The 25,175-nt window shown below is 39.3% G+C and overlaps 1 protein-coding gene across 4 annotated transcripts in view; it reads left to right on the plus strand.

Moving 5' to 3' along the window:
- The window catches only part of fgfr3 (fibroblast growth factor receptor 3), a 113,723-nt gene that overhangs the window by 46,928 nt on the left and 41,620 nt on the right, over positions 1–25,175 (plus strand). For all 4 annotated transcript variants that reach the window (XM_022206675.2, XM_022206674.2, XM_022206676.2 and 1 more), the window contains exon 5: positions 14,076–14,245. In XM_022206675.2, coding sequence (XP_022062367.1) covers positions 14,076–14,245 — 170 coding nt within the window. The remainder of the gene's footprint in view (positions 1–14,075; positions 14,246–25,175) is intronic.

Consider the following 25,175-nt stretch of genomic DNA (forward strand, 5'->3'; position numbering starts at 1 on the left):
TTAACAAAACCGTAAAGGATGTTAATGTGTGTTAAGCATGGAAAAGTATACATTTTAAAAAATCATTTACAGTTTCCAGTCCTTGATTTGCCTAAATTTTCTTTTGATTGATGATCTGAGTCTGCAAAATAATTCCTTTTTGCTGGTTTACCGTAAAAAGTGTCATTTTACAGTCATAAATTGTAAAAGAACAAATTACTATGTGTTAAAATACAGATTTTTGATGTGGACATTTTATACAGTTTTGGTATTTTTTAAATTTTATAGACATTACCTGTAGTTGAACAAAACTGGGGAAATCTCTAAAATAATGTTCATTTTTATTTAAATTCTTTATATATAAGTATTTTGTAAATTAGCAATATTTTTGCTGATTTCAAAACATTTCAAAATATTTATTTTAAAAAAAATTCCAGTCAATTAATTATTGTATTTTCTCCCGTGATGCTTATTTTAACAAAACAGGGACCATCTATAAAATACCCATTTAGAAAATAATTTAGCACCTTTTAGTTCTTAATAGACATGATTTTTCTTTCAAATAGTGGCAAATATTGGTTTAAAAAAAACTTCTTTGCTGCTGCTTTTGGAAAAAAAATAGATTATTAGCTCTTATTTTTACAGTCAACCTTAAAAGAACATGGAAAATGTGTAAAATATCAGTTAAAATTATTGACGATTGTTCTTTCAAATAACTCTTTAAAATAGTGTTGTTTTTATTTACTTGCATTTAAAAATAAAATAGTGTCATTTTACCTAAATTTAACTCATTGTAAAAATCCAAATTTTGATGTAGACATCAATTTTCTATGATTCTGCTAGATATTATTTGTAATTAAAGAATGAATACTCTTTATGGACATGCTAGATAGATATCCATACTTTTAAAAAACACCATATGGAGGCTCACAGTAGTGAAATAACAGACTGCCGGTGTAAAACATGGAAACAGCCCTACACACGGCAGCAGCGTCACGCCCTGATTTAGCTCCCCGTCCACCTCGGCTGCTCGCTGAAATCGGTGCCGGCAGCAGGACGTGGAAGCGCTGCGGTGACGGTCGGGAGCTCCAACCAAATCAAAGCCTCTTTGGAAACGTCGCCACAAAGCTCAGAGCAAATCAAGCGGCGTCACACTCGACTGAAACAGCGAGACGGCGGCTGTGGGAGATGCTGCCGAAACAGCGGGACGCCCCGCGGCCATCATTAGCGTTTCACCCAGACAACCGCAGTCAGGACTCGGTGGGAGATGGACGTGTGAAAACAGAAAAAAAGAGGAGTTACTGAGGATGTGAAGCGCAGAAAAATAGCTACCACCAGGACAGAGGTGGTGTTTGTAGAGAGGAAAAATGAAACAGCTCCAGAGCCCAAATCAGTGGTTGCTGAGTTTCAGCAGGACGTCTGTGCAGAAACATCTAATGTTTGTGAGTCTTTTTGTGTTCAGATGCTCACCGTGAAACCATCATTAGCACGACTTCATCCAGGGGCTTTTGTTCCATTTGAATTCCATTATAATCTCAATTTTCGGCCACTTCTCTACCAACAAATTAGAAGAAAAAGTTCTGAAATAATTGCTCTGATAATAGCTTTAAACACCGAGTAGTTTCTGGGTGTATTTCCTCGTTTTTCACTGCAATCTAAAGTCCTACACCTCTATGGAGACAAGAAAACCATAGCTAGAAGTAGAAACGACTCGAAAATGAAATGTGTGCAGTGGGATACAGTTGAAACGCCACAAATCATAAGAAAAAAAAACACAACGCTTGCCTCTCATTCGTTTTATGCTGTACGTACACTGCCTGCAGTTCAGCCAAAAAGTCCCTAAATTGTGTGTAAAATGCAGAATTTTTTTTCAGAATCTGTTTATTGCAAGTGTTTTATTCAGTAAATATTTAAATGATATTTTATTTTGATTAAATATCTCCAATTATAATGCCATAAATCATAAAAGAAAGAAAACATCTGCTGCATTTTTAACACTATTTGAGAAAAATTGAAAAAATACAATCATCATGTCTAATATTTTTTGCAGTTTTCACAGGCTTTACCAATACTGAATAAAAAAAATTGTGTGTCCATGTGCAATAGATGTTTCACTATTTGTATTTTCAGTTCGTCTCCTGTCGGCTGCATACACTGCCTGCAGTTCAGCCGAAAAAGTCCCTGAATTTTAGTCACATGACTGTTCATCGCAGGAGAGTCAATCCTGACTTTTTAGCATCACCAAAAAATACAGAATTTTAAATTTTTTACAGAATCTGGTTCAAGCAAACACTTTATTTTTGGCTGATTTTCAAACATGACATGAAGAATAAAATAGCTTTCTTTCAAGAGTGAGATTTGCTTAAGTTATCCGAAGAAACGCCACATCATCAGGGGTTAATAAACACGTCGTGCATAAAATCAAGTTAAGAGTTCATGTAGAAAACCTTGCTGAAGCTTGTTTTCATTTTGAAGTTGTTAAATATCTAAAAAAAAACGTCCGTTTTCCTTTAAAACGGTGAAGAAATCAGTATTTTCGAACACAGTAACTGATGCGAAATTGATGCCACATTCAAAAACCTGCAGCAGCTGTGTTTATAGGGCTGTAAATTCTTCTTTTCACATCAAATAATCACCTCTCACTGGCCTCATTTTTCTAATTTTCTGTTCTTATCGTGACACTCAATGCTATCAGCCACTCCGTCGTTTAGCAGAACCCTGTCTGTGTTAATAGTCTTTATTTTGCTACTATCACTTTCAACATTTAATCCCTTCATTCTCCTCCCTTTGGATGTGGGAGAATTAAAAATGTAATCTTGCTTCATATTCATATTTTTCTCTTCCTGGAGGCGTGTGTCTGATGCTCTTATCCACAGATTACAGTAGAAAGCAGCAGAATGAGCTCCTTGTTGGCGTCTTTGTGCTGGATAAGCTTTAACGCCCTCAGTGTAAAATCTGAATGCTGCCGCGTCACTTCGCAGTGAAAAGCCTCGAGTGTTTTCTGAGCGGGCCGGAGTGGCGGTGGCAGCTTTACTAGCACACATCTTGAATGCCAGTAAATAGCCTCAGACTGCCAGACTTAATCTCTGGATGTAAGTCCACCTCATGACATATGAGGCTCCGGTTTCCCGGCCAAAAGGAGAGGGATTAGCCCAGAAACATTAAACCCCTATCGCTGCTTAATGTCCGCTAAGCCACCGCTAATTAGCCGGCTGGAGCAGGAAGGAGCCATGTGACGAGCCGCTCGGCCAGACGGAGGGTCCCCGTCGACGGGCGGAAGAACCTCCACGTCCTCATGCTGAGAGGACGGAGATGGAGATGTGGAGATGGTGAAAGAGGGAAGCTGGTAATGAGGACAGGGAGCGGAAAACGGTTCTCTGGAAACAAGGAAAAACCTCAGGATGGTTCAGAGTGACAGAAACCAGACTGCAGATTAAAATACACTAATAGTGTTGGTTAACATGGTTGAGTGATTATAACTGTATGAAGAAACTATTTTACCAAATTAACTGGTATAAAAGGTGTGTTATATTGAAAAAAAATCACCAAAATGACACAATTTGTCAGCGGTAGAAACTGTAAAAACAGAAAAAATCTTCAGATTTTTCACTTTCAGGTGGTCTTTGAACTAATCGTCTTTGGCTACGTTCAGACTGCAGGCTCAAGTGACCCAAATCCGATTTTTTTTCAAATGCGACCCAGGCCACTTGGATATGTGGTCCTAATTCCGATACGTATCGGATCTTTTGCCATGCGGCTTCAGTCTGAACGGCCGGGTCGCATTTATCCGTCATTGGTACACGACAAACGTCACTATTCTGCGTTCAAGCATTCGCCCTTGGCATTCGAAAATTCTGAATGAAGTTTGCATCTGTGAAGCCTCTCACATCGCTATCCCACCACTCCTGGCTGCGACTCCGCACCCACACAGTTCTCTGGACAGACGTTGCTGCCACTGCCCCACAAAACGCCAGGGCCAAAATCCTGGCTCTCTTCCTTCTTGACCTTCTCCTTAAAACGATTAAGTTATAAATATGCTGGTTCCGGCTGGACAACAACTTTAAAATGGTCAGCCATGCTCTGCTGTTAGCGTCCATGTTTACTTCCGTAAACACTGAACACGCTCTCTGCGTGTGTCGTCGTTGTGTCCTCTTCTGCGCGTGCGGTACACTTTGAGTAAGCCCTGAGTAACTCAGCTGTGTGCTCAGAGGGTTAGTCCTGAACTAAAAGCATCGTCCTCCCCGATGAGCAACACATCCTCATCTGCAGTTGTTAGCGCCACCTTTCTGACTCACACTTTTATCTCTAATATGTGCGGAAATTGTCCAACAAACTAATGACGTCCACATTTCAAAGTTCCCAAAATCAAACGCCTCCGCTGATAGATGGGCAAATAAAAATAAAAGGAGAGAGATCCGGCAGGCCTCACACGATGAATGCCGGTTAATAAAGCCAGGACACTTTTTGCAGCGTGGAGAGAAAGCAGCAGCAGCGTGTCTGAAGGAGGGAGGGAGGAATGTTAACAGAGCCTAATCTGTGCTCCGGAGCTATGCAGCCTCCTTGTTTACCCTGGCAGGAGAGCAGAGCGCCGGACGCCGGGCCACGCTACGCTGCTCCACGGCCACCGGTCCTCCCGCTCTGTTTGCCCTCTCTGGGGGCAGCGTGCCTTCAAAGAGCCCCAGTGTAATCTGGAATGAAATCTGCCTGTGTGCTCGCAGGCGTCAGCGAGGGCAAATTATACAATTACACAATTAGACCTCCTCCTCCTCCTCCTCCTCCTCCTCCTCCTCCTCCTCCTCCAGATCGGTGTCTGAAGGGCCTCCGATCGGCCACCGTGTCCCGCTGCAGCTAATTGCGCTGATGCAAGAGTCGCGCTTCAACGCAGCAGAGCCACAAGTCAGCAGAGAAGCGAGCATCAGGGGCTGCATTTCAGCAACACTTGTGGCAGCATTGCATCGTGAAAACACAGAGAAAATGCAAAAATAAACATAAATACAGTTGCAGGACTTCATAGGGTGGTGAAAAATTGGCTCAAAATGGGTTAAATCGTGTGACAATCGTGTGGTTTAGAGCGTTAAAATGCTCTCAAAGTTAGATGAAATGGACCCTAATCAAACAGAATAGTGTGAAAGTTGAGCTGCATTTCAGACAGTTTTGCATAATCTAAATATAGAGAAAATGCAATAATAAACATAAATACAGGTGCAGGACTTCATATTGTGGTGAAAAATTGGATCAAAGTGGGTTAAAATGTGACAGTCGTGTGGTTTAGAGGGTTAAAATGCTCTGAAAGTTAGATTAAATGCACCCTAATCAAACAGAATAGTGTGAAAGTTGAGCTGCATTTCAGACATTTTGCATAATCTAAATACAGAGAAAATGCAATAATAAACATAAATACAGGTGCAGGACTTCATATTGTGGTGAAAAATTGGATCAAAGTGGGTTAAAATGTGACAGTCGTGTGGTTTAGAGGGTTAAAATGCTCTGAAAGTTAGATTAAATGAACCCTAAATACAGAGAAAATGCAATAATAAACATAAATACAGGTGCAGGACTTTATATTGTGGTGAACAATGGGCCCACAGTGGGTTAAAATGTGAAAATATTAGTTGAGCTGCATGTCAGGAACACTTGTGACAGCGTTGCACAATCCAAATACAGAGAAAATACCTTCAAAACATAAATACAGATGCACAACGTTGTATTGTGGTGAAAATCAGGCCCACAGTTGGTTAAAACGTGACAGAAGTTGGGTTTAGAGGGTTAAAATGCTCTAAAAGTCAGATTAAATGCACCCTAATCAAAGAGAATGTGGGTGAAAAAACTGTGCAGCTTCTGCTTTGGCATTTTGATAGCATCCTGAGCTGTGATAAGAGAAGAAAAGAAGTCTTAAAATGACTAAATGTAATCGGATTGGATTCAAATAAGCATGTGGTGCACAACTTTATTTTGTGGTTAAAATCGAGCCTACAGTGAGGAAAAATGAGAGTCGTGTGGTTTAGAAGGTTACAGTGCTCTAAAAGTCAGATTAAATGCACCCCAATCAAAGAGAATGTGGGGGAAAATGTGACTTTATTCAATTTGCGGCTTCTGTTTTTGCATTTTTCCAGTATTTCTCTGCTCAGTTGGAGAAATGTTGCACAAGTTGATTCCAGTTCATTCCAATGCAGCTGTCTGCACCTACAGTGAGTGAAAATGAGAAAGAAAAAAAAACAAATTCATCGCATGCACCTTGAAAATGAACCCCTAAAGTGCTGAAAAATAATATTGTGTATTAATATAAGCTATCTACCAACTCCCTACTGCATTGTAAAGCAGTAAAACTCCAACAAATCATCCTTTAGGATATGCCAAATATAAGTAAAAGTTGGGTAAACTGGTTAAAAAGCGAGCCCACAGTCTGTAAAATACGACAGTAGTGGGGTTTAGAGGGTTAAAATGTTCTAAAAGTCAGATTAAATGCACCCTTAGCAAAGAGAACAGAACTGAAAATACGACTTTTATTCAGTTTGTAGCTTCTCTTTTCTCATTTTACTCTCCACCTTAGATTATCTGAAGCACATTTGGAGTTGTGATGATGCTGTAGCTACTAACTTCAACCCAAAACCACTTGTTTTAGTGCTTCTGCAACACATGAAGCCACGAGTCAGGAGAGAAGCGAGCATCAGCAGCTGCATTTCAGGAACACTTTGGAGAGCGTCGCCTCGTCTGAACACAGAGAAAATGCGATCAGATTGTGTTTTGTTAACAAAGTGAGCACTCGGACGGCGCTCGCTGCTGCCAAGGCTGCGCAATCCGCCACAACTTGTTGTTCCAATAACTGAAAGTATTTAGAAAATTTCAATCCGCATCTGGATCCGCATCAAAACACTCACAGTGACACGCAATCAGGGCGCACGTCTGCCAGATAGCTGTCCTTCAGCCGAGTGGCTCATGAGAAAAATCCTTAAAAAAAAAAAAAAAGCCTTATCTCTCAAGAAAATAAATGATTAATCAGAAAAAAAAACAACTGGATCCTCACCAGAAATCAATCACGCTGTTTGGCAGACGGCCTAACTTTCTACGAGAAATTAATTTTTAGCACGTTTTATCATCAAACTCTGAAAGGGGAGGAAGGAAAAGTCAAACAGCTGTGAGAGAGGCAGCAGGTGTTAGAAAATATGTACAAATTACACAAAAACCTGAAATATACCGAATGAAATGTGTGTTTTCTGACTTTTAAATAGTTCCAACTTTGAATTTGGATGGTGTTTCATGTGTAACATGTCAAGAAACTAACTGAATCTGAGGTTAAAATTGTGATATTTTATCAAAAACCACTTTATTCCAATGTTTTATTAAGCAATTTGTCAAAAATAGAACTCGACTCGAATGCAACCAGCAGTAACTGACAAAAATTCTACTCGGTTGAACTGCAGGCAGTGTTTCCACGGCTTAGAGAAGAAACAAGTGAATTTTCAAGTCAAAATGATGTTGCAGCAGCAGCAAGTTTAGTTAAATACGCAGGAATTACATGAAATCTTGAATAAACTGCCTGAAATTAGTATTTTGAGACTCCTGAAAGCTTCCAATTTTGAGTTTGGATAATTAGGAGAGTTTGGTGTCGGAAAAAAAGAACCAAATCTGAGCTTAAAATTGTGATATTTCATAAAAATCACTTTATCCTACATGATTTGCCTAACAATTTGTCAAAAACAGAACTTGACTCAGTTACAAGCGACAAAAAAGAATCATCGACTACTCTGTTGAACTGCAGGCAGTGTTTAGGAAAAAAAACAAGTATGGAAATAAACGAGAGAGACTGAAAGGAAAAGTCAAACAGCAGCAGGTGTTGTAAAATACGCAGGAATAACATGAAAACCTGATATATACAACCTCAAATTAGTGTTTTCCGACTTCTAAATACTTCCAGCTTTGAGTTTGGATAGTGTTTCATGTTTAATGTGTTGGAAAAAATAACCAATTGTGAGGTTTCATAAAAATCACTTTATTCCACGTTTTTTTCAGCAATTTCTCAAACATCGAACTCGACCCAGCTACAGTCAGAAAAAAAAGAATCAGAGACGAGCCGGTTGAACTGCAGGCAGTGTTTACATAGCATGTAGAAAACACAAATATGGAAAGTCAAACAGCTGGTAAAAGCAGCAGCAGCAGGTGTAGTAAAACATGCAGGAATTACATGAAAACCCGCTGTGTACAACCTCAAATGAGTATTTTCCGACTTCTAAATGCTTCCAGCTTTGAGTTTAAATAGAGCTTCAGACCAAGCTGGTGGTTATTCGTCGTACAGCACAGGAAGTGAAATTCACATAACAGGAAAGATTTCTTAAAAATATGAAGACTAAAACTAGTCATAAATCGTCATACAGCTGCAACCGGACACCTTTTCCTTGTAAAAATACCTGCTACAGAACATAAACAAAACAAACATGTATTTTTAGAGGTTCCCCTCCTCATTTAACCCCTGCAGCTGATGGTGGAGGGGACACCACATCGCTGCACAGCTGACAGGAGATGCAGCAGCAGGTGCAGTAAAATATGCAGGCATTACATGAAAACCCGATATGTACAAACTCAAATGAGTATTTTCCGACTTCTAAATGCTTCCAGCTTTGAGTTTAAATAGAGCTTCAGACCAAGCTGGTGGTTATTCGTTGTACAGTACAGGAAGTGACATAATAAGAAAGATTTCTTAAAAATATGAAGACAAAAACTAGTTATAAATCGTCGTAAAGCTACACATTTTCCTTGTAAAAATACCTGCTGCGGATCATAAACAAAACAAACATGTATTTTTAGAGGTTCCCCTCCTCAGTTAACCCCTGCAGCTGACGGTGGACGGGACACCGCATCGCTGCACAGCTGACGGGAGATGCAGCAGCAGGTGTGGTAAAATTTGCAGGAATTACATGAAAACCCGATATGTACAAATTCAAATGAGTATTTTCCGACTTCTAAATGCTTCCAACTTTGAATTTAAATAGAGCTTCAGACCAAGCTGGTGGTTATTCGTTGTACAGTACAGGAAGTGACATAATAGGAAAGATTTCTTAAAAATATGAAGACAAAAACTAGTCATAAATCGTCATACAGCTGCACCTTTTCCTTGTAAAAATACCTGCCGCGGAACATAAACAAAACAAACATGTATTTTTAGAGGTTCCCCTCCTCAGTTAACCCCTGCAGCTGACGGTGGACGTGACACCGCATCGCTGCACAGCTGACGGGAGATGTTGTGGTCATATATCCGTGCGTGGCCGGGTTTATCTGCAGAGTCCGTCCCTGTGGAGGTTTCTTGGAGGGTATCTCGCGCCGGTCTTCCTCCCAGTAAAATCCCTCCCTCTGCTGAGGAAATACCATCCGGCCAATTAGACACGGGACGGGATTCCTGAGTGTTGCTGAGCGTACAAAGCAGGACTCCGCAGTAAATCAAAAGCACACCGAAATCAAAATATCGACTGCTGCTTCTGAACTGGAAAAGGCTGTGATTTCTCTTTGCTTTTTTTTCTTTGCTTTTTCCTCGAGTGGAAAGTATCTGTATCAGCTTTCCAAAGCAGGCTATGAAGAATCCGCAGAGCCAGCAAATCACAAAGAAAGAAAACTTTAGGGTCTGTAATCCGTTCTAACCAGAGCAAAAATGATTTTAAATGGTCCAATCACCTCCTCAGTTAATAATAATCTGATGTCATGGTGGATAAGCATCTGTTTATTTGTCATTTACCTTTCATTTATCCGCAAATCTATCAACAATATAGAAAGAGAACTTACACCTGTATGGAAACAAATATGGCTACAAGCAAAAAGCCTCAAAAATGTAAATATGAATGTTGTAATTTTGGCAATTTTTAAAGAGAACACCTGTTTTGAACCCATATGCCATTAAAAAAAAGCTTCCAGAGTGTCACCGTTTACCAGCCAGAAACTGTAAAAACCAAAAGAATAAACAAGTTTTCAACTTTCAGCGAGTAATGTTTACTGATATCAGGAGAAGTGACACCAACAGAGCAGCAGTTCATGCAAGCAATTTCAGCATCAGTTCTAAGGATGAATTTAGCCATCATTCTGAACCCTCAAATCAGTCAACATTACATAAAATGTTGCACCTGTATGGAAACAAATATGGCTAGAAGTAGAAAGACCTCAAAAATGTACATATAAATGGTGTAATATTGGCAATTTTTCAAAGATAACACCCCTTTCAAACCCATGTACCATTAAAAAACTGCCAGAATGTCACCATTTATCAGCCAGAAACTGTAAAAACAAAAAGAATAATCAAGTTTTCAACTTTCAGCGAGTAATGTTAACTGATATCAGTGACATTAATAGAGCAGCAGTTCATGCGAGCAATGTCAGCATCAGTTCTGAGGATTCTGTCTGATCTTTGGGTATATACTGTAGTTGGAAGAAGGTCAGATTTAGATTACAGACCAATATGGAGACAACCAGTCTGCTTTGTCACAACAGAATATACAATATCTAAAGTCCTAACCCTAACCCCATGACCTTAGAAAGGGTAGAGTCATTTTTTCTTCACAAGGAGAAAAAAATGCCTTAAAAGTCAGCTTTATTGTCAATTCTGCCATATCTACAGGATTGAAATGCCGTTTCTATCAGACCCCGGTGCAAACATTCAAGACACAGAAAAAAGAAAACACAAAAGACACTAAGAAATGAGCAGTGCAGTGCAATGGATAGTGCAATAGTGTAGTAAAACACTGCCTGGCTGGTGTGCAAGTAGAGTAAATGAACCCTACTGAAAGAGAAAAAGAGTAAAAATATGACATTACTTCACTTTTTCTCCACTGTAGATTATCTGAAGCACCCTAACTAGTAACTTAAACTCTAAATAGCTTGCTTTGCCAAAAGAAATCTGAACATAAATTGCAAGGAAAAGCACGAGTTCAGCAGCTAAAGGTCGGGACAAAACTGTGGAGACTCCGGTAGCTTGTTGTGAATCCACACAGGTTTCTATTTTGGGTTTGTGGCTGAAGGATCAGCAGCAGCAGCAGGACGAAGGTGTTTCCAGGCCTGGAGGGACCACACATTCAGAGAGAGACTGTTTAAAATCTCAGTGCGTGTGTGGCTGATCGCGATGCCAAGAAAACAGTGTGTTCCTCCGAGGTTTAGTCAGTCCAAATACGACGCAACACGAGAGAGAGGAGGAACCAAATCTAACCGAGGTTTGCGTGGTTGTTGCACGTGGAGAGTGTTTGTTTGCTCTCTGAGATACGTCTTTCATATCTGCGTCCGCCTGGTTGCAATTACTGCATGAAGCCGGCGTTTGATGGCACAAACGAGGCCTGATAATAACCAGACACATGTAGCCGATCAAAGAGGCCAAAGATTGACGTCTCACCTGAGTCGTCCCTATGAGAGTTTTGCTTTCTAGCTTTTGTCCGACGGCACGCAAACACAGCACCACCGGCCATTCAGATGCTAATCGGCTCCGCTCCTGTGTTCGGGAACGTAAAAGAGACATCTGATGACCTCCCCAGCCTTTGTCCCGGGAATCACCGAGCAGACCTTCCACACCCACCAACACCAACAATGACTCGCTGCACTCTCTTTGTCCGCCGTCTTCTCAATACAACTCAATAAATCGCCCTGACAGCCTCCCAAACTCTCAGCGCTGCGCGATTCACATGAGCTCCCGTATTGTTGGCGCCCCGAGGAAGATGATGAAGTTTTTGCGCTGGACGCTTTGTGCACCTGTTTTCGTCTTCTTTCAGCGTCCGTCAAACTGTGTTTTACACCGCCGGGGAATCTCAAACTTAACTGTATCTCTTTGTAGGCTGAACACTGCAGAAAGACGGATCTAGACCTGAAATGTAAAGGCGACTGAGAACCGGTAAACACCCACCAGCAGCAGCTCTACCTTATATTTAACCCCAAAACCCACAAGAGGGACTAGAAGGCGTGTTGTCTTTAAAGAAACACTGAAATTACAGCATTTATTTGAGCCAGAAAGTGCAAAAAACCAGAAAGAATCATGGATTTTGAACCATTTTTCGGTAATTTTGGGCAGTTTTCAAGTCATTTTAGATATTTTCCTAATGATTTTGGACAAGTTTTGTTTTACTTTGGGCATGTTTGTTCAATTATTTTGTACAATTTCAGACTGAGAGGAAAATAAATCCTACTTGATCAGTAAAATAAATGCAGCATGGATCAAAAACATGGAGCAGAGGAGCAAGTTGCTGGAAGATACATTCAGCATGGTGGAGCATCTTTCTACAGCTGATGAGCAGAGACTCAAAACTGGACTAAAAAACATGTCCACAATGACTTAAAAATTGTCACTTTGAAGCAATTTTGAGTCATTTTTAAGCGTTTTTGAGTCGTTTTAGACAGTTTTCAAGTTATTTTAGACCGTTTTTGATCAGTAAAATAAACACAGCATGGCTCAAAAACAGTAAACAGAGGTGCAAGTTGTTGGAAGATGCTCTCAGCACGACGAAACATCGTTCTACCGCTGGTATACAGAGTAGAGTGAAAAATGCAGTTAGAACTGATTGTTAAAATGCGAATAGTAAAGTATCTATAGCGTGCAGAGATGCCATGCTTTCCAGTATTACTAACACCTGCTTTTATTATGATTTATGGCGTCATTTCTGTGTCATGCTGCACAGAATACAGATTTTATTTCTTTTTTATTTTCTAGTCTTTGTTCCGTTTCTGTAGAGGTACAGGACTTTATATTGCAATGAAAAGTGAGCACACAGTGAGTAAAAATGTGACAGGAGCAATGAAAAATCACCCGGAAACTAACAAATTTCTCAAAACTCTTATTTTCTTAAACTCACTTTGCGCATTCTGAACGCTATGTCCAAGTTTTATTGTGTCTTGAAAGCGCAGCCACGTCATCTTAATGAAAATCTGCTGAAAAATTCACAACAGAGACAGCGCAAGTGCATGTTAGTGACTGTAAACAGAGCAGGTACGCTATGCTGTTGTATGAGGGAAGACCTCTGGTGAAGCCACAGCCTCACATCTGTTCTGCCGAAGTACATAACCGATCCAAGATGAAGGCGCTTTTTAAACGGGGCAGAGGAGCAAGTCGTCCCATCTGTGCAGTCTTTTAGCAATTACACAAACATGTAAGTATAAATTCCTGGAGGGTCCGTCCACGAAATTTTCTGTGATCGTCAGAAAATGGAAAAACAAAGTCAGATCTGTTTGGATAAGAAAGCGCTCGCAGGTCGAGTTGACCTCAAGACACAAAAGCCGATCGTTTACCTGCCTCGCCCTGTTTCTTTGCTCCTGTCGCATTTTTACTCACCGTGGGCTCATTTTTAGCTGCAATGTTGGAAATGTGGGAAAATATATACATTTCCACAGTGAAACTTCTGATGTCCACATTTTCAACATTTTTGGGAAATTTTTGAAAATTTTTTGGTGGGAAAAAAAAGAAATGTTAAAAATGTTTCTTAAGAACATTCACATAAAAATCAACCAAAATCCAGCGAAATTCGCTGGATTTTGGTTGATTTTTATTTGAATGTTCTTAAAGAAGATACTAGAAGTTTCACTGATACACATGTAATCATTTTAGACATTTTTAGGATTTTTTCAGGGAGATTTTTACTAATTGTTTGAAACAAAGAATTTTCTTTCCACATTTTTTAAATTTTTTTAAACTACAACTTTTAAGGGAATTTTTTGAGGAATTATTGGAATTTTCTTCCTGAAGGTTTCACAAATTAAAAAATATTAGAAGTTTTGCTGATATATATGTAATCACTTTAGGTAATTTTAGGAGATTTTTATTTTTGGAAGATTTTTACTCATTTTTTTGAAAATATTTACAAGAATTTTCTTGCCAAATTTGGGGCATTTTTTTTTAAAAGTAAAACTCTTAAGGGAAACTTTTAAGGAATTATTGGAATTTTCTTCCTGAAGGTTTTGCAAATTTTCAGAAATTTGGGGAACTTTTTTACTGAATGTTTGGATTTTTTTCAAACAAGGAAACAATATTTTTTGGTGCCCGTAAATGAGGACAACAGGAGGGTTAAGCTTGGTCTTATTTTTGCTTTATTGGAATAGTTCCAGTGACTCATGCAGCGCCGTTTGTTTTGCGTTTTTCCCAACAGAAGCTCCGTATTGGACCAGACCTGACCGGATGGACAAGAAGCTGCTGGCCGTTCCTGCTGCCAACACTGTCAAGTTCCGCTGTGCTGCAGCCGGAAATCCAACGCCGAGCATCCACTGGCTGAAGAATGGCAAGGAGTTCAAGGGAGAGCAGAGGATGGGAGGCATCAAGGTGAGAGGAATAACATGTTAGCACTTAAAGGTTAGAGGAGCACGGCCGTGATTTATAGATTCCAATATTCACACCAGCGCCGGCAGCTCTGCCCGGAGGAGGTCATGTTCTGCTCTGCTTGAGCTGCTACCGGGTGCCTTTTAGCAAGGCATTTTAATCCCCCGCTGGTGCGAGAGTAGCGGCGCTGCGATGCTCCCTGGCATGAGCGTCTATAAGCGGAGGAGTGTGAAGCAGAGTGCTGAAAGAGACTCGCGCTCGGTGAATCTTCTCACGATAAATAAAGGTCAGAAAACACCTCCGGAGCGCTCTTAACCTCGACTGAAAATAAACCCACGCTGCGACGCTGAAATCAGAGTGGTGCTCGGATGCGTGCTGGCGTGATAGCCCGGCGTTGACAGTAACGCGGCGCGGCAAACAGCTGCTGTGCTCAGTTTTGTCATCGGATTCACTCTAAACACTGGGCTGTGCTGTGGAATGGCGCTGCTTAAAGTTACAGTTGACTTCTGTGTTCCTTCCACGGCCTCCGAGCTGCAGGATTAAAGGGCGAGCTCGGTGCGGTAACGGCATCGGAATTCAAACAGTCAAAACGTGTGTTTTGGTTCAAAATAAACTTTGACTTAATGGCACGTAAATTCTAAAATTCTGCCCAGAGATGTGAATTCTTGGAGCTTCATCCGGCCGTGCGTCTTGTTTTCCCCTCCCTCTCAGCCCTCGCAGTGCTTTTAGAAAGTGATGGGGACTGGAAACAACTCTCATACTTTAGTCCCACATTTTCATATTTTCCTTGTTGTGTGATGCAAAGCTAGCTGACGAGTTTCTTTATTGCTTTTAGATTAGTCTGTGGTTGTAAAGCTGCTGTTTCTGCTGCACATGTCACTTCACTTTCTCCTCTACTGCTATGTGGATGTTAGCATTGTCAAATAATTGTCATTTTGAACAAATTTTGACTAATTTTGGTTAGTTTTCAAGTCAGACAATTTTTGAGTCATTTTGGACAGATTGTATGTTACTTTGGACGTTATACTGGACAATTTTAGACTGAGAGGAAATTAAAACCTACTTGATCAATAAAATAAATGCAACATGACTCAAGAACAGTGAACAGAGGAGCAAGTTGTTGGAAGATACATTCAGCATGGTGAAACATATTTCTAACTCAAAACTAGACTACAAAATCTCTAAAAGGACTTTTTTGAGTCATTTTTGAGTGTTTTTTGTAATTTTTGATAGTTTTAAAGTTGTTTTAGACCATTTTTGACCAATAAAATAAATGTGCCATGGCTCAGAAACAGCATACAGAAGAGCAACAGATGCCGCTATGTGGATGTTAGTATTATCAAAATCCCATCCACTCTGGGAAACAGCAACAGGAAGCTCCAAACAGCTGCAAACACACTGAAAGTTTAACATTTTAAGCCTTGTTGGTCCTTTAAATGACAACTCTTGCCTTCCTGTGTGCAAATCAACCAGTATTTTTTGTTTGCCGGGGCACCAGCACTCCGTCCTGGGCTTTGGAGCACCTAAGACAACTATGACTGGCTTAAAAACAAACAAACCTGAGTGTTTTGTTTACTCATATAGAAGAATAAAACCAAGGTGCAGCAGACCATTCTGCAGTGCCAACTCAGTGCTTTGAAGATGTTTGTTCATGCAAAACTACCACAACACTGACTGCATTTCAGAGCTATTTTCAGTCTAGCGTGATATCTTAAAACGCAATAAAGCGTGAATGTTGTAGAGCTAAATGTACACAAAGTTTTCTAGCTGTAGGCTGCAGCAGCAAAGCCACAGGCTGCATGCATCAGGTCTGGAAAGTGATTGATTTCTACATTTCTGTATTCGTTCTACCAGCCAGCAGGAGGCGACTCCTCATTCAAATGTGATTTTCATAGAAGTCGATGAGAAAATTAGCCTACTTTTTCTTTGATTTGCTGCTTCAGAAAACATTTTCCTACCAAGTTTATGGTCTCAAATGCTAGTTTCACATATTTTTTAGTACGGCAGAGTGTGTATTTAGCAAATTATGGCCTCATTGAGTGTAAAATAGAAAAGAGAAATGGTATATTTCAGGGCGGAGCTACCAAAGAATTGACTAGTAGTTCAAGTCTGGTGATGTATATTGTGGTTCAGTTCTTATTCAGATCCACTTTTTTGCTTATTATGTCTGTTTTTGAAGCCAAATTCCAAACTCAAGACTTCAGAATGTTATGGAGTGATGTTATAGAGGCTACAGCAATCTTTTATTTGCAGCATCTGCACTAAAAACGCTGAAAAAATGAGTTTGATGGCTTAGAAATGCAGTGGTTTTGCATGTAGACAGCTTGCTTTATCGTCTGTTTATCAAAGATCAATACGCAGAATCAAGCTAAAATGACCAATTAAATGATTTCCTTTGATGCTAAAATTGCATCCCGCAGCTTCGGCAGCGTAAACATGCGTCGGACAGCTATCGGGGCATCGACAGACGCTTTCTCCCCGGTGCGGCTCTTGGCCTTTCAAGAGTTAAATGTAATGAGATCCTGCAGCTATTAACAGTTTACAGAGATCTCCAACATCTGCTCCCAGCAGACCAACAGCAGTTGTCTCCCTCCCTTCTGTCCACACACACCTGTCGCCGTCACCCATCGGCCTCCAACCGCTTTTACCACGTGGACGATTCGCCCGACGATGAAGCAAATTAATCCCACACTTCTCCTCCGAGTCCCTGAGAGTCCTCTTTGTGCACGAAATGACTCACCGGTGTCGAGTTAGCGGCACCGTGTTGTTGTGTTTTTGTGGTGACTGAGGCTGCGTTAGGATATTAAAGTCAGCCCAGCCTTTTTATTTTAGCTGTTTTATTCACTTTCCTGCTCCTCTGGGATGTTTAATGTGTAATTAAGGAGTGATATGTGAGGCCGACTCTTCACAGCTGCCCTTCAGAGGCTGTAAAATCCTCTTGACTCGGCCAACCCAACGGAACATTTGGTGGTTGAATCGATTCTGTCAGAGATATTCAGCAGCGACGTTACGGTTAAACAGCAACAAGCTGCTTTAATGTCATCAAATCAGACCTACACTTTTCTTTATTCTGATTTTTAGTTGTTTTTTTTAAAGGGGCAGTTCATCTAAAACCCAAAAAGAGTCATTTTGTTTCACTCTCATTTTATCTTTCCATGCAAAACTCACCATTTAAATCACTATAACTTTATGTAAATAGCAATTTCTGCAGCTTTAAAGTCTGATTTACTCCACTAGTCACTGTTGGATGACTTCTGCTGTGCACAAAGCAATTTTATAAGCAATTTTTCAATGACAATTACTCACATTCTGATTGGTTTTTACCCGTGTTTTGGTGAAAACTTAATTTGCAACTATAGGGCTGCAACAATTAATTGATTAGTTGATGAATACTGACTTAATCTGCAACTATTTTGACCAATTTCAGTAATTTTATAAAGAAAAAGTCTAAATTCTCACATTTGAGCTTCTTAAATGTACATATTTTCGTGTTTCTTTCCTCCTCTGTGACAGTAAACTGAATATCTTTGGGTTGTAGACGTCATGTTGGCCACAATCTACTAGTTTACTGAGAAAATAATCAATAATAAGCATTTGTTCTCCATTATCCTCCATTATAAAACTAAATTTAGTCCAAATAGAGATGTTAATAAGCGCTTATTAAGACGTTTCTCCTCCTATCACGTGTCTCAGCCTTTGCTCATGCTTCCTTTAAGCTCCTATTATCCTAATAGATTCATGTTTTCAGTGCAGTATTAAATTATCTAGAAGAAGCTCGCTTAAATTCCTCAACTGCTGAGCATGAAATGTGAAAATGTAGCACATATGTGAGCGGTTCCAGTGTTCTGGATCGCTGTGTGATTATTAAGACGTTCCTCGGTGCGTCTCCGTCCTCCCTCCGCTCCGTCCCGGTTTAAAATCCGGTTAGCTAATCACCGCTGTCGGCCTTTGGGGAGGTGAACATGGAGGTCAGGCTCTATAGAATCACGCTGCTGGGTGACGGCCAGGCGGTGACACGATGAGGCTTCAGGGGGGTCGGGGGTAACAGCTTCAGCCCGTCCCGGTGTCAAAACCTCCGCTGACCTCTTCACCGCTCTGCACACTGCAAGAAATGTCCATCTGAACGCACAAAATACCAAATATATAAGAACCAGAGTGAGATATGAGTGTTATTTCACCCTGAAAACAGTGGAGGTGAATGAAATGTTGCACTAAAAGTTGAGAAATGTAAGGAAAACGACACTAAAATCTTCCCACGGTGCCTGGTTGTGCTCTGATGGATGTTTGCGCTGAACATCCAGTCACATTATCCTCATTTAGGCTGATTGATGTCCCTAATTCTATTATATTATCACCTAGTTTTTAACACAGTCATCCCCTTTTTCTTGTTCCTGCCACATGCTCATAGCTGTTTCTGCACAAATCAGCCGTCTGTGGCGCTTCTTTGTTCCTTTATTAGTTCTGTTTATAGTAGACGTGTTTTCCCACATGGTTCCTCAGTGCCCTGCCGTGTCTCAGCACCGTGTTGTGTGTATGTGTGTGTGAGTGTGTGTGTGAGCGCATGTGTATATACATTGTATGTTGTGTATGTGTATATGTGTATATATATATATATATATATATATATATATATATATATGTGTGTGTGTGTATATATATGTATATATATTGTTGGTTACACTATGTTTTTTATTCTCTCTGTTGTTTTATTCTTTTATTTTGTGAAGCACTTTGTGTTGCATTTTAAATGGATGAAAGGTGCTATATAAATAAAGTTTGATTTGATTTGATTTGATTTGATTAGTTTCCTTTGTCCCGTCAGGCATTAGAGGCTAATGTGGCTAACGCTAAACATTAGAGGCTAATGTGGCTAACGCTAAACATTAGAGGCTAATGTGGCTAACGCTAAACACCATCTTGTTCTATTTGTGGTATTTCTGTGAGAAAAGCTGTAGATGCTGCAGGAAACAATGAATCAGTTGATTTTTATGGAGTCTTCAGGGATTAGCTGGGATTATCTCTTCACTGTGATTAAAATACGATATGTAACTGTTTACGTATACCCTAAATATAGGGATAAAATAAGGTGTGCTTTTGCAGATGTTTTGTGGTTGTTAGGAGAGCAAGATAAAGCTGTGTTTTCTAACTTTCTTGGGAAATTTTTTTCAGTTCAATTTACTGATTAAAGTTTGAGGCAAAATCTGGTGAAAGTTGTTCTAATGGAGTTTGTCGACGAGAAGTGGAACACTGAAAAGAAAACACGCACAAAAAGATTAGATCTGCTCCAACTGAGGTGATCATATGAAGTGTTTTTATTCAGATTTGGTTATTTCCTTTTAGAATGTTACTAGGGCCAATATAAATGCAGCTGCACTGTAAAAATGTACCTTTTTAAACAGATTTCCAATGCAACATTTAAAACAATTTACTGTCCTTTGATAGATTTTTCCTTTTTAAAAAAAAAAAAAAAATACACATAACTCGTAAAAACACAGATTTTTTTTTTTATTGATTTACATGTTAACAATAAAAAATAGGCTAAAGCTGTCCACATCAAAGAATGGCTATTTTTACCAATTGTAATTTATTCAAAAAGTTTTTTTAAAAATTACAGATTTTTCCTGTTTTCTTAAATTACAGACGAATATAATAATTTCCTGCCCTTTGAAATGGAGGAATAATACGACAGAAAAAAATCTGAAGGATTTGTAAAAATGTGAATTAAATAAGTATAAAGTATAAAAGTATACATATATTTTTTTCTGTAATATTTTTGTAAAATAGAAATTTTTTACCTCAGAAATCAGTATTTTTTTACGTGTCAACATAAAATCACACCATTTTACTGCATTTAACGCTCTAAAAATCTAATTATTTTACAGATATTTCTCGTTATATTTCACAATTTTTTAAGTATTTTTTCTTGTGCCCTTGTTGTCAAACTATTGCTGTTTTTTTTGTTTTTTTACAGGATTTTTTAGTGTATTTTTGTCCATATGTTCTCTTTCTAATTCTTTAATGTATTTTACTTTATAATTCTATCAGAAGTTTCATGCAGACCTTCATCGGCATTTGCACCATCTGCAGAAATGTAAATATTATTCAAGAATCAATAAGTGAACTCTAATAACATCACAGTGAAGTATATGTACAGATATACAGATTGACTGGTTTTTGTGCTGACAGAGCTCTAGTAGACGTTTCTTGCAGTGGATTCGTCCCTCGGTGTCACAGACCTTCTAACCTCAGCTCACATCTGCCCGTGATGAGTTCATCCAGCAGGTCGGGGGTAGGAGGGCAGGTTGGGGGTAGTTTGGGGGACTCTGACAGCCTGACAATGGCCTTCTAAAGACTCTATTGGCCCCACAGGGTCCTCAAGGTGAAGCTCCTTCCTGCTGCCTGCAGACCGACGTGACGAGATCATTCCTGCTCTGACAGCCGTGCTTAATGTCCGCTGAAAGAATGGCCGCCGTGGCTGGTTTGTATTTTATTTTTTAGGGCGTTTGACGGGACAACCGTGGGTGTGTGTCGGCTGCATCTGACCGGCTAACTGACCCGTGCTGAGTCCTCTCAGCTCAGCAGCCACTTTGTCATTTAGTCTGAGTGCCTTCAGACCTGCAGCACATCGGTGTGACTGACTGAGCATTCAGCTCCATTAACCCTCCCACTAAAAGCTCCTCCCGTCTGCAAAGTGGCCTTTCTGGGGATGCACCGTGTTCCCCTTTGTTCTTTAAAGGATTCCATTTTAGCAAGCATTTTCTTTCTTTTTTATAACGCATAAAGGCTTCTAAACAGACTCATCATTTGCTGCACGAATTTCTGCCCGACATTTAGCAGCCGAGTCAAGAGGATTTAGCTTCCTGCTTTTGTTCTAGAAGCATAAAAATATAGAGATAAAGGTGCTTTTTTTAATTTATGAAAAAAAATGCACTAAAAGAGACAATATTACTGTGTAAAGTAAATATGTCAGTCTGAGCTGCAGGCAGTTGCCTTCATATATATATATGTATACATATGTACACCCCCTGTCAAAAGTTTTAGGACGCTTTCTCTTTCAAATGAATAAGAAAGCGTCCTAAAACCTTTGACAGGGGTGTATATGTACATACAATATATTTCGATGAGACATGTAGAATAAAGACATTTAGATAAAATATTCCGACTTTCAGCTTGGATTTGGTGAAGTTTTCCACACAGATGAGTAGTTTATGACATTTTTTCTGTGTAAATGCTCTAATTCTCGCATTTTTAAAAAAAGATAACATGCCTTTGAAACCTGCTGGTGAGTTTTGAAATGATCTGAATGCTTTTAAAACATATTTATGATTCCTGGAAGTCGTGGATTTCTTGAGAAAATGCACACTGCCTGTTATTTTGAAAGAAAATAATTGTTACGGTGAAGATTCACGGCAGAGTATCAGCAAAATGCATCACATCCAGTCCTGCACTTTTATAAATTTGTGCACCAACATGTCCTCAGTGTGTTGTTTCCCGTCTGCTCTGGATTCTCTTTGTGATTCTGTTGAAATGCAGCTCAGAGAACTAAACGTTTGTGGAGACTAAATGAAACGGTAAATAGGATGCGTGGCTCATTTGCACAGTGGAAAATCAGATTCCAGCAGTGCGACGTGCCGGAGCTTTGTGCGTCCTTCTGCAGACAACTGTGGCGCTCTGCGTGATGGAGGGGCGGGGCTTAGGGGTCAGAGGTCGGCCTCCATTGAGCCGTCAGATGGAGGCGGGCGTGTCGTCGCTCCATTGAGGCTCTGACAGCCGAAGACGACGCCGTTGTGGCCGCCGCATATGGCAGCAGAGAGTTTTATTGTGTTCATGCTAAACGGCAGCAGCACAAAAGTCGACAATGTAATTATTGTGTTTGGTTCCACCGCAGCCGCTCAGCTCTTAACTGCGTTTTCAATCCTGGTTTTGACACGTTTCCAACGCTGGGGCTCCTAAACTGACAAGTTATTGACATGATAACCATAAAAAACATCTGTATGAATTCTAATTTGTTCTTTTCAAACACTAAATTACAGCAATTCAGTTAAATTACCGCTAATATCTGGTAAAAACACTGAAAAGAAGCATTAATTTACATTTCAACCAATAAAAAGGGTCAAAACTTTAATGTCATTTTGTTTTGTAGATATTTGCTGTTGTTTTCAATTAAAAAAAACATTTAAACGTATAATTACAACATTTTTATTGTATTTAAATCAGCAAAAAATATTAAAGAGACAAAATTTAGGTAGATTAAAGATGGAAAAATTGTAAGAAATAAACAAACATAAATGAATAAATAAATGCAGAGTTTTGAAAAGTTTATGACAATTGATGATTGTAAAATAGTAATTAATTAATTAATAAACATAAATTTAAAAATTCAGATTTTTGAAAAAGAGTGAGGAAATTTATTCATATTAAGGATTGTAAAATAGTGAAATTAAATACATTTTTTTGAAAAAGAGAGAAAAAGTTTATGCAGATTAAGGATTGAAAAAAACATAATTCCTAGTAATTTCCTAATATAGCAAATATTTAGTGACAGAACATAAAAAACACAGTTTTTCTGTATAGAATTTCACCAAAAATATAAATTCTTACAGATGTGTATTGTTGTTTTCACATTTTTTAAATATTTTTTTCTGGCACACTTTCTGCCAAGTGTTAAATTATTTTTATACTTTTATTTTATTGTTGAATAATAAATTCCAAGCATGCCTTCATCCATTTAAGAATCAACATATAGTTGGACTCATTGCAGAAAAGTACAGATGTATGTGTGCATACTTTTTAAAAAGCTCTAAAAGTTAGCATCAGTAGGTAGAGCATGAAAGTTTGCGTTCTTGTCCGTGAAAAAATACTTTTGTGTTCTGAACTTCAGCCGATGAAACAAGACAAAAGTCGACAATGTAATTCTTGTTTTATTCCATCCTGCTCGGTCAGCACTTAACTGATTCTTCAATCCATGCTTTGACATTTTTCCAAGGCAGTGCTCTTAAACGGGCTCCACACCGTTACTTTTTAAGACTTTAAGCACCTTAAATCCGTGTTTTTCCACTGCACACATTAACACAGGCTGGATTGTGAGTCTCTGTAGGCCGCAGAGGAATTTCTACACTTTGCAAGATTATTTTTGGACTATTCTTTTCTTTTCTTTTTTTTTTTTTTATAAATCTTCGACCTGCCACGGTTTTTCGCTTTCCTCCCCTGTCGTTTTACCCAAATACACCACGGATATCAAAAGACAGATTATCCTATTTATTTGGTTTTCGTAGCCGTTTCTTCTGCTTTCAACTCTCATACTTCCAATTTTACAGTCTTCTCCTGGATGTTGACGCAGCGTCGTGCCGAGCCAAACTCAGGCAACAGACCCACAAACTCTGGCAGCTTTAATAGCGAACCCTGAGGGCTGCGTCTATCTGTTTCCGCCTTCTCTGTGGGTCAAATTAGACGGTAGCGCAGATCCGGGCCACTGGTCCGCTCTGACACAGTCATAAATTCTGCTAACTGGCCCCGCTGGTTCTGACAGGGCTATTTTGCGAGGTGAAGACGGAGGAGTTTGGACTATAAAGGGAACAGGGCTTCCTGTGTTTTTTCAGACAACTGCTACGCTGCAAGAAATGTCTGCTTGAGTCGTTTGATGCTGGCAGCCGAGCTATGAATTCTTGTTTTGGTTAACCCTCGTGTCGTCCTGTGGGTCAAAACTGACCTGTTTTAAAGTTTGAAAATGTGGGGAAAAAAAAAAAAAAAATCACAATGAAACTTCTGACGTCCACATTTTCAACATTTTTGGGAAATCTTTGAACATTTTGTGGTGGAAAAAAGAAATGTTAAAAATGTTTCTTAAGAACATAAACCAAAAAATTCAACCAAAATATTAGAAGTGTTACTGATATATTTGCATTCATTTTAGGTATTTTTAGGATTGTTTTGGGGAGATTTTTAGTCATTGTTTGAAAATATGTGCACATTTGTTGAATTTTTTAACTACAACTTTTAAGGGAATTTTTTGAGGAATTATTGGAATTTTCTTCCTGAAGGTTTCGCAAATTTTTAGAAATTTGGAGAAATTTTTTGCTGAATTTTTGAATTTTTTCAGACAAGAAAACACTATTTTTTGGTGCTCGTAAATGAGGACAACAGGAGGGTTAAAATTAAAGTAAGTAATCTGCCAGTAAGCGTGAGGTAACTTTACTGTTTTCCATGACGAGCTCGGCAAAGCGAAGAAATATCTTAAAATGAAGTAGATTACTTTGTCCCGAGACATATTGTAACTGAATACAGATTCCAACACACTTTCACGCCTCTAAAAGTCGCCTCCTTCACACTTTTTGCAGTGTAAAAGCGCCTGTCCATTCCCATGGCCGGCTCCATCCTGTACATCCGCAGCCAAAAGCCTTAAAACCTTTAAAGCCTCGTATGACTCGAACATAAGCTGCTTAATAATTTAATTCTGGTTGGAATCTGGCATGATTGGAATGGATGGGATTATCACGTTCAGGGACTAATGCCGCAGGTTCAGCGGGGGTTAGCCAGAGGAACAGGGTAATAAAAGCAAGTGGCCTGTATGTGGAGAATAAATAAATGAGCCAGAATGGAGCAGTTAGTAATTACCACAAAAAAGGAGTTCAGGTTCAGTTTAGCAGATTGAACAGTCCACTTTTAGAAGCAAGACTGTTAAATGTTCAAGTTAGATTATGTTCCTGTACGACTAAACTGCATTTTTAGTTGGGTCATTCATATCATTTCAACCAGTGGCCCCCTACTTTAGCTGTTCATATTTCGTGCATTACATACCATAGCACTTTCATTTTATACAGATCCAATCCTTAGATAGCCAAATTATACCACATAAAATCTCTAATGGATATGATGATTAGTTTTTGTGTAGTGGGTGGCCAAATGTAGCAGTTTAGAAGTTCTTGATGGATAA

The sequence above is a fragment of the Acanthochromis polyacanthus genome, chromosome 1, assembly GCF_021347895.1.
Source record: "Acanthochromis polyacanthus isolate Apoly-LR-REF ecotype Palm Island chromosome 1, KAUST_Apoly_ChrSc, whole genome shotgun sequence".
Classification (NCBI taxonomy): domain Eukaryota; kingdom Metazoa; phylum Chordata; class Actinopteri; family Pomacentridae; genus Acanthochromis; species Acanthochromis polyacanthus.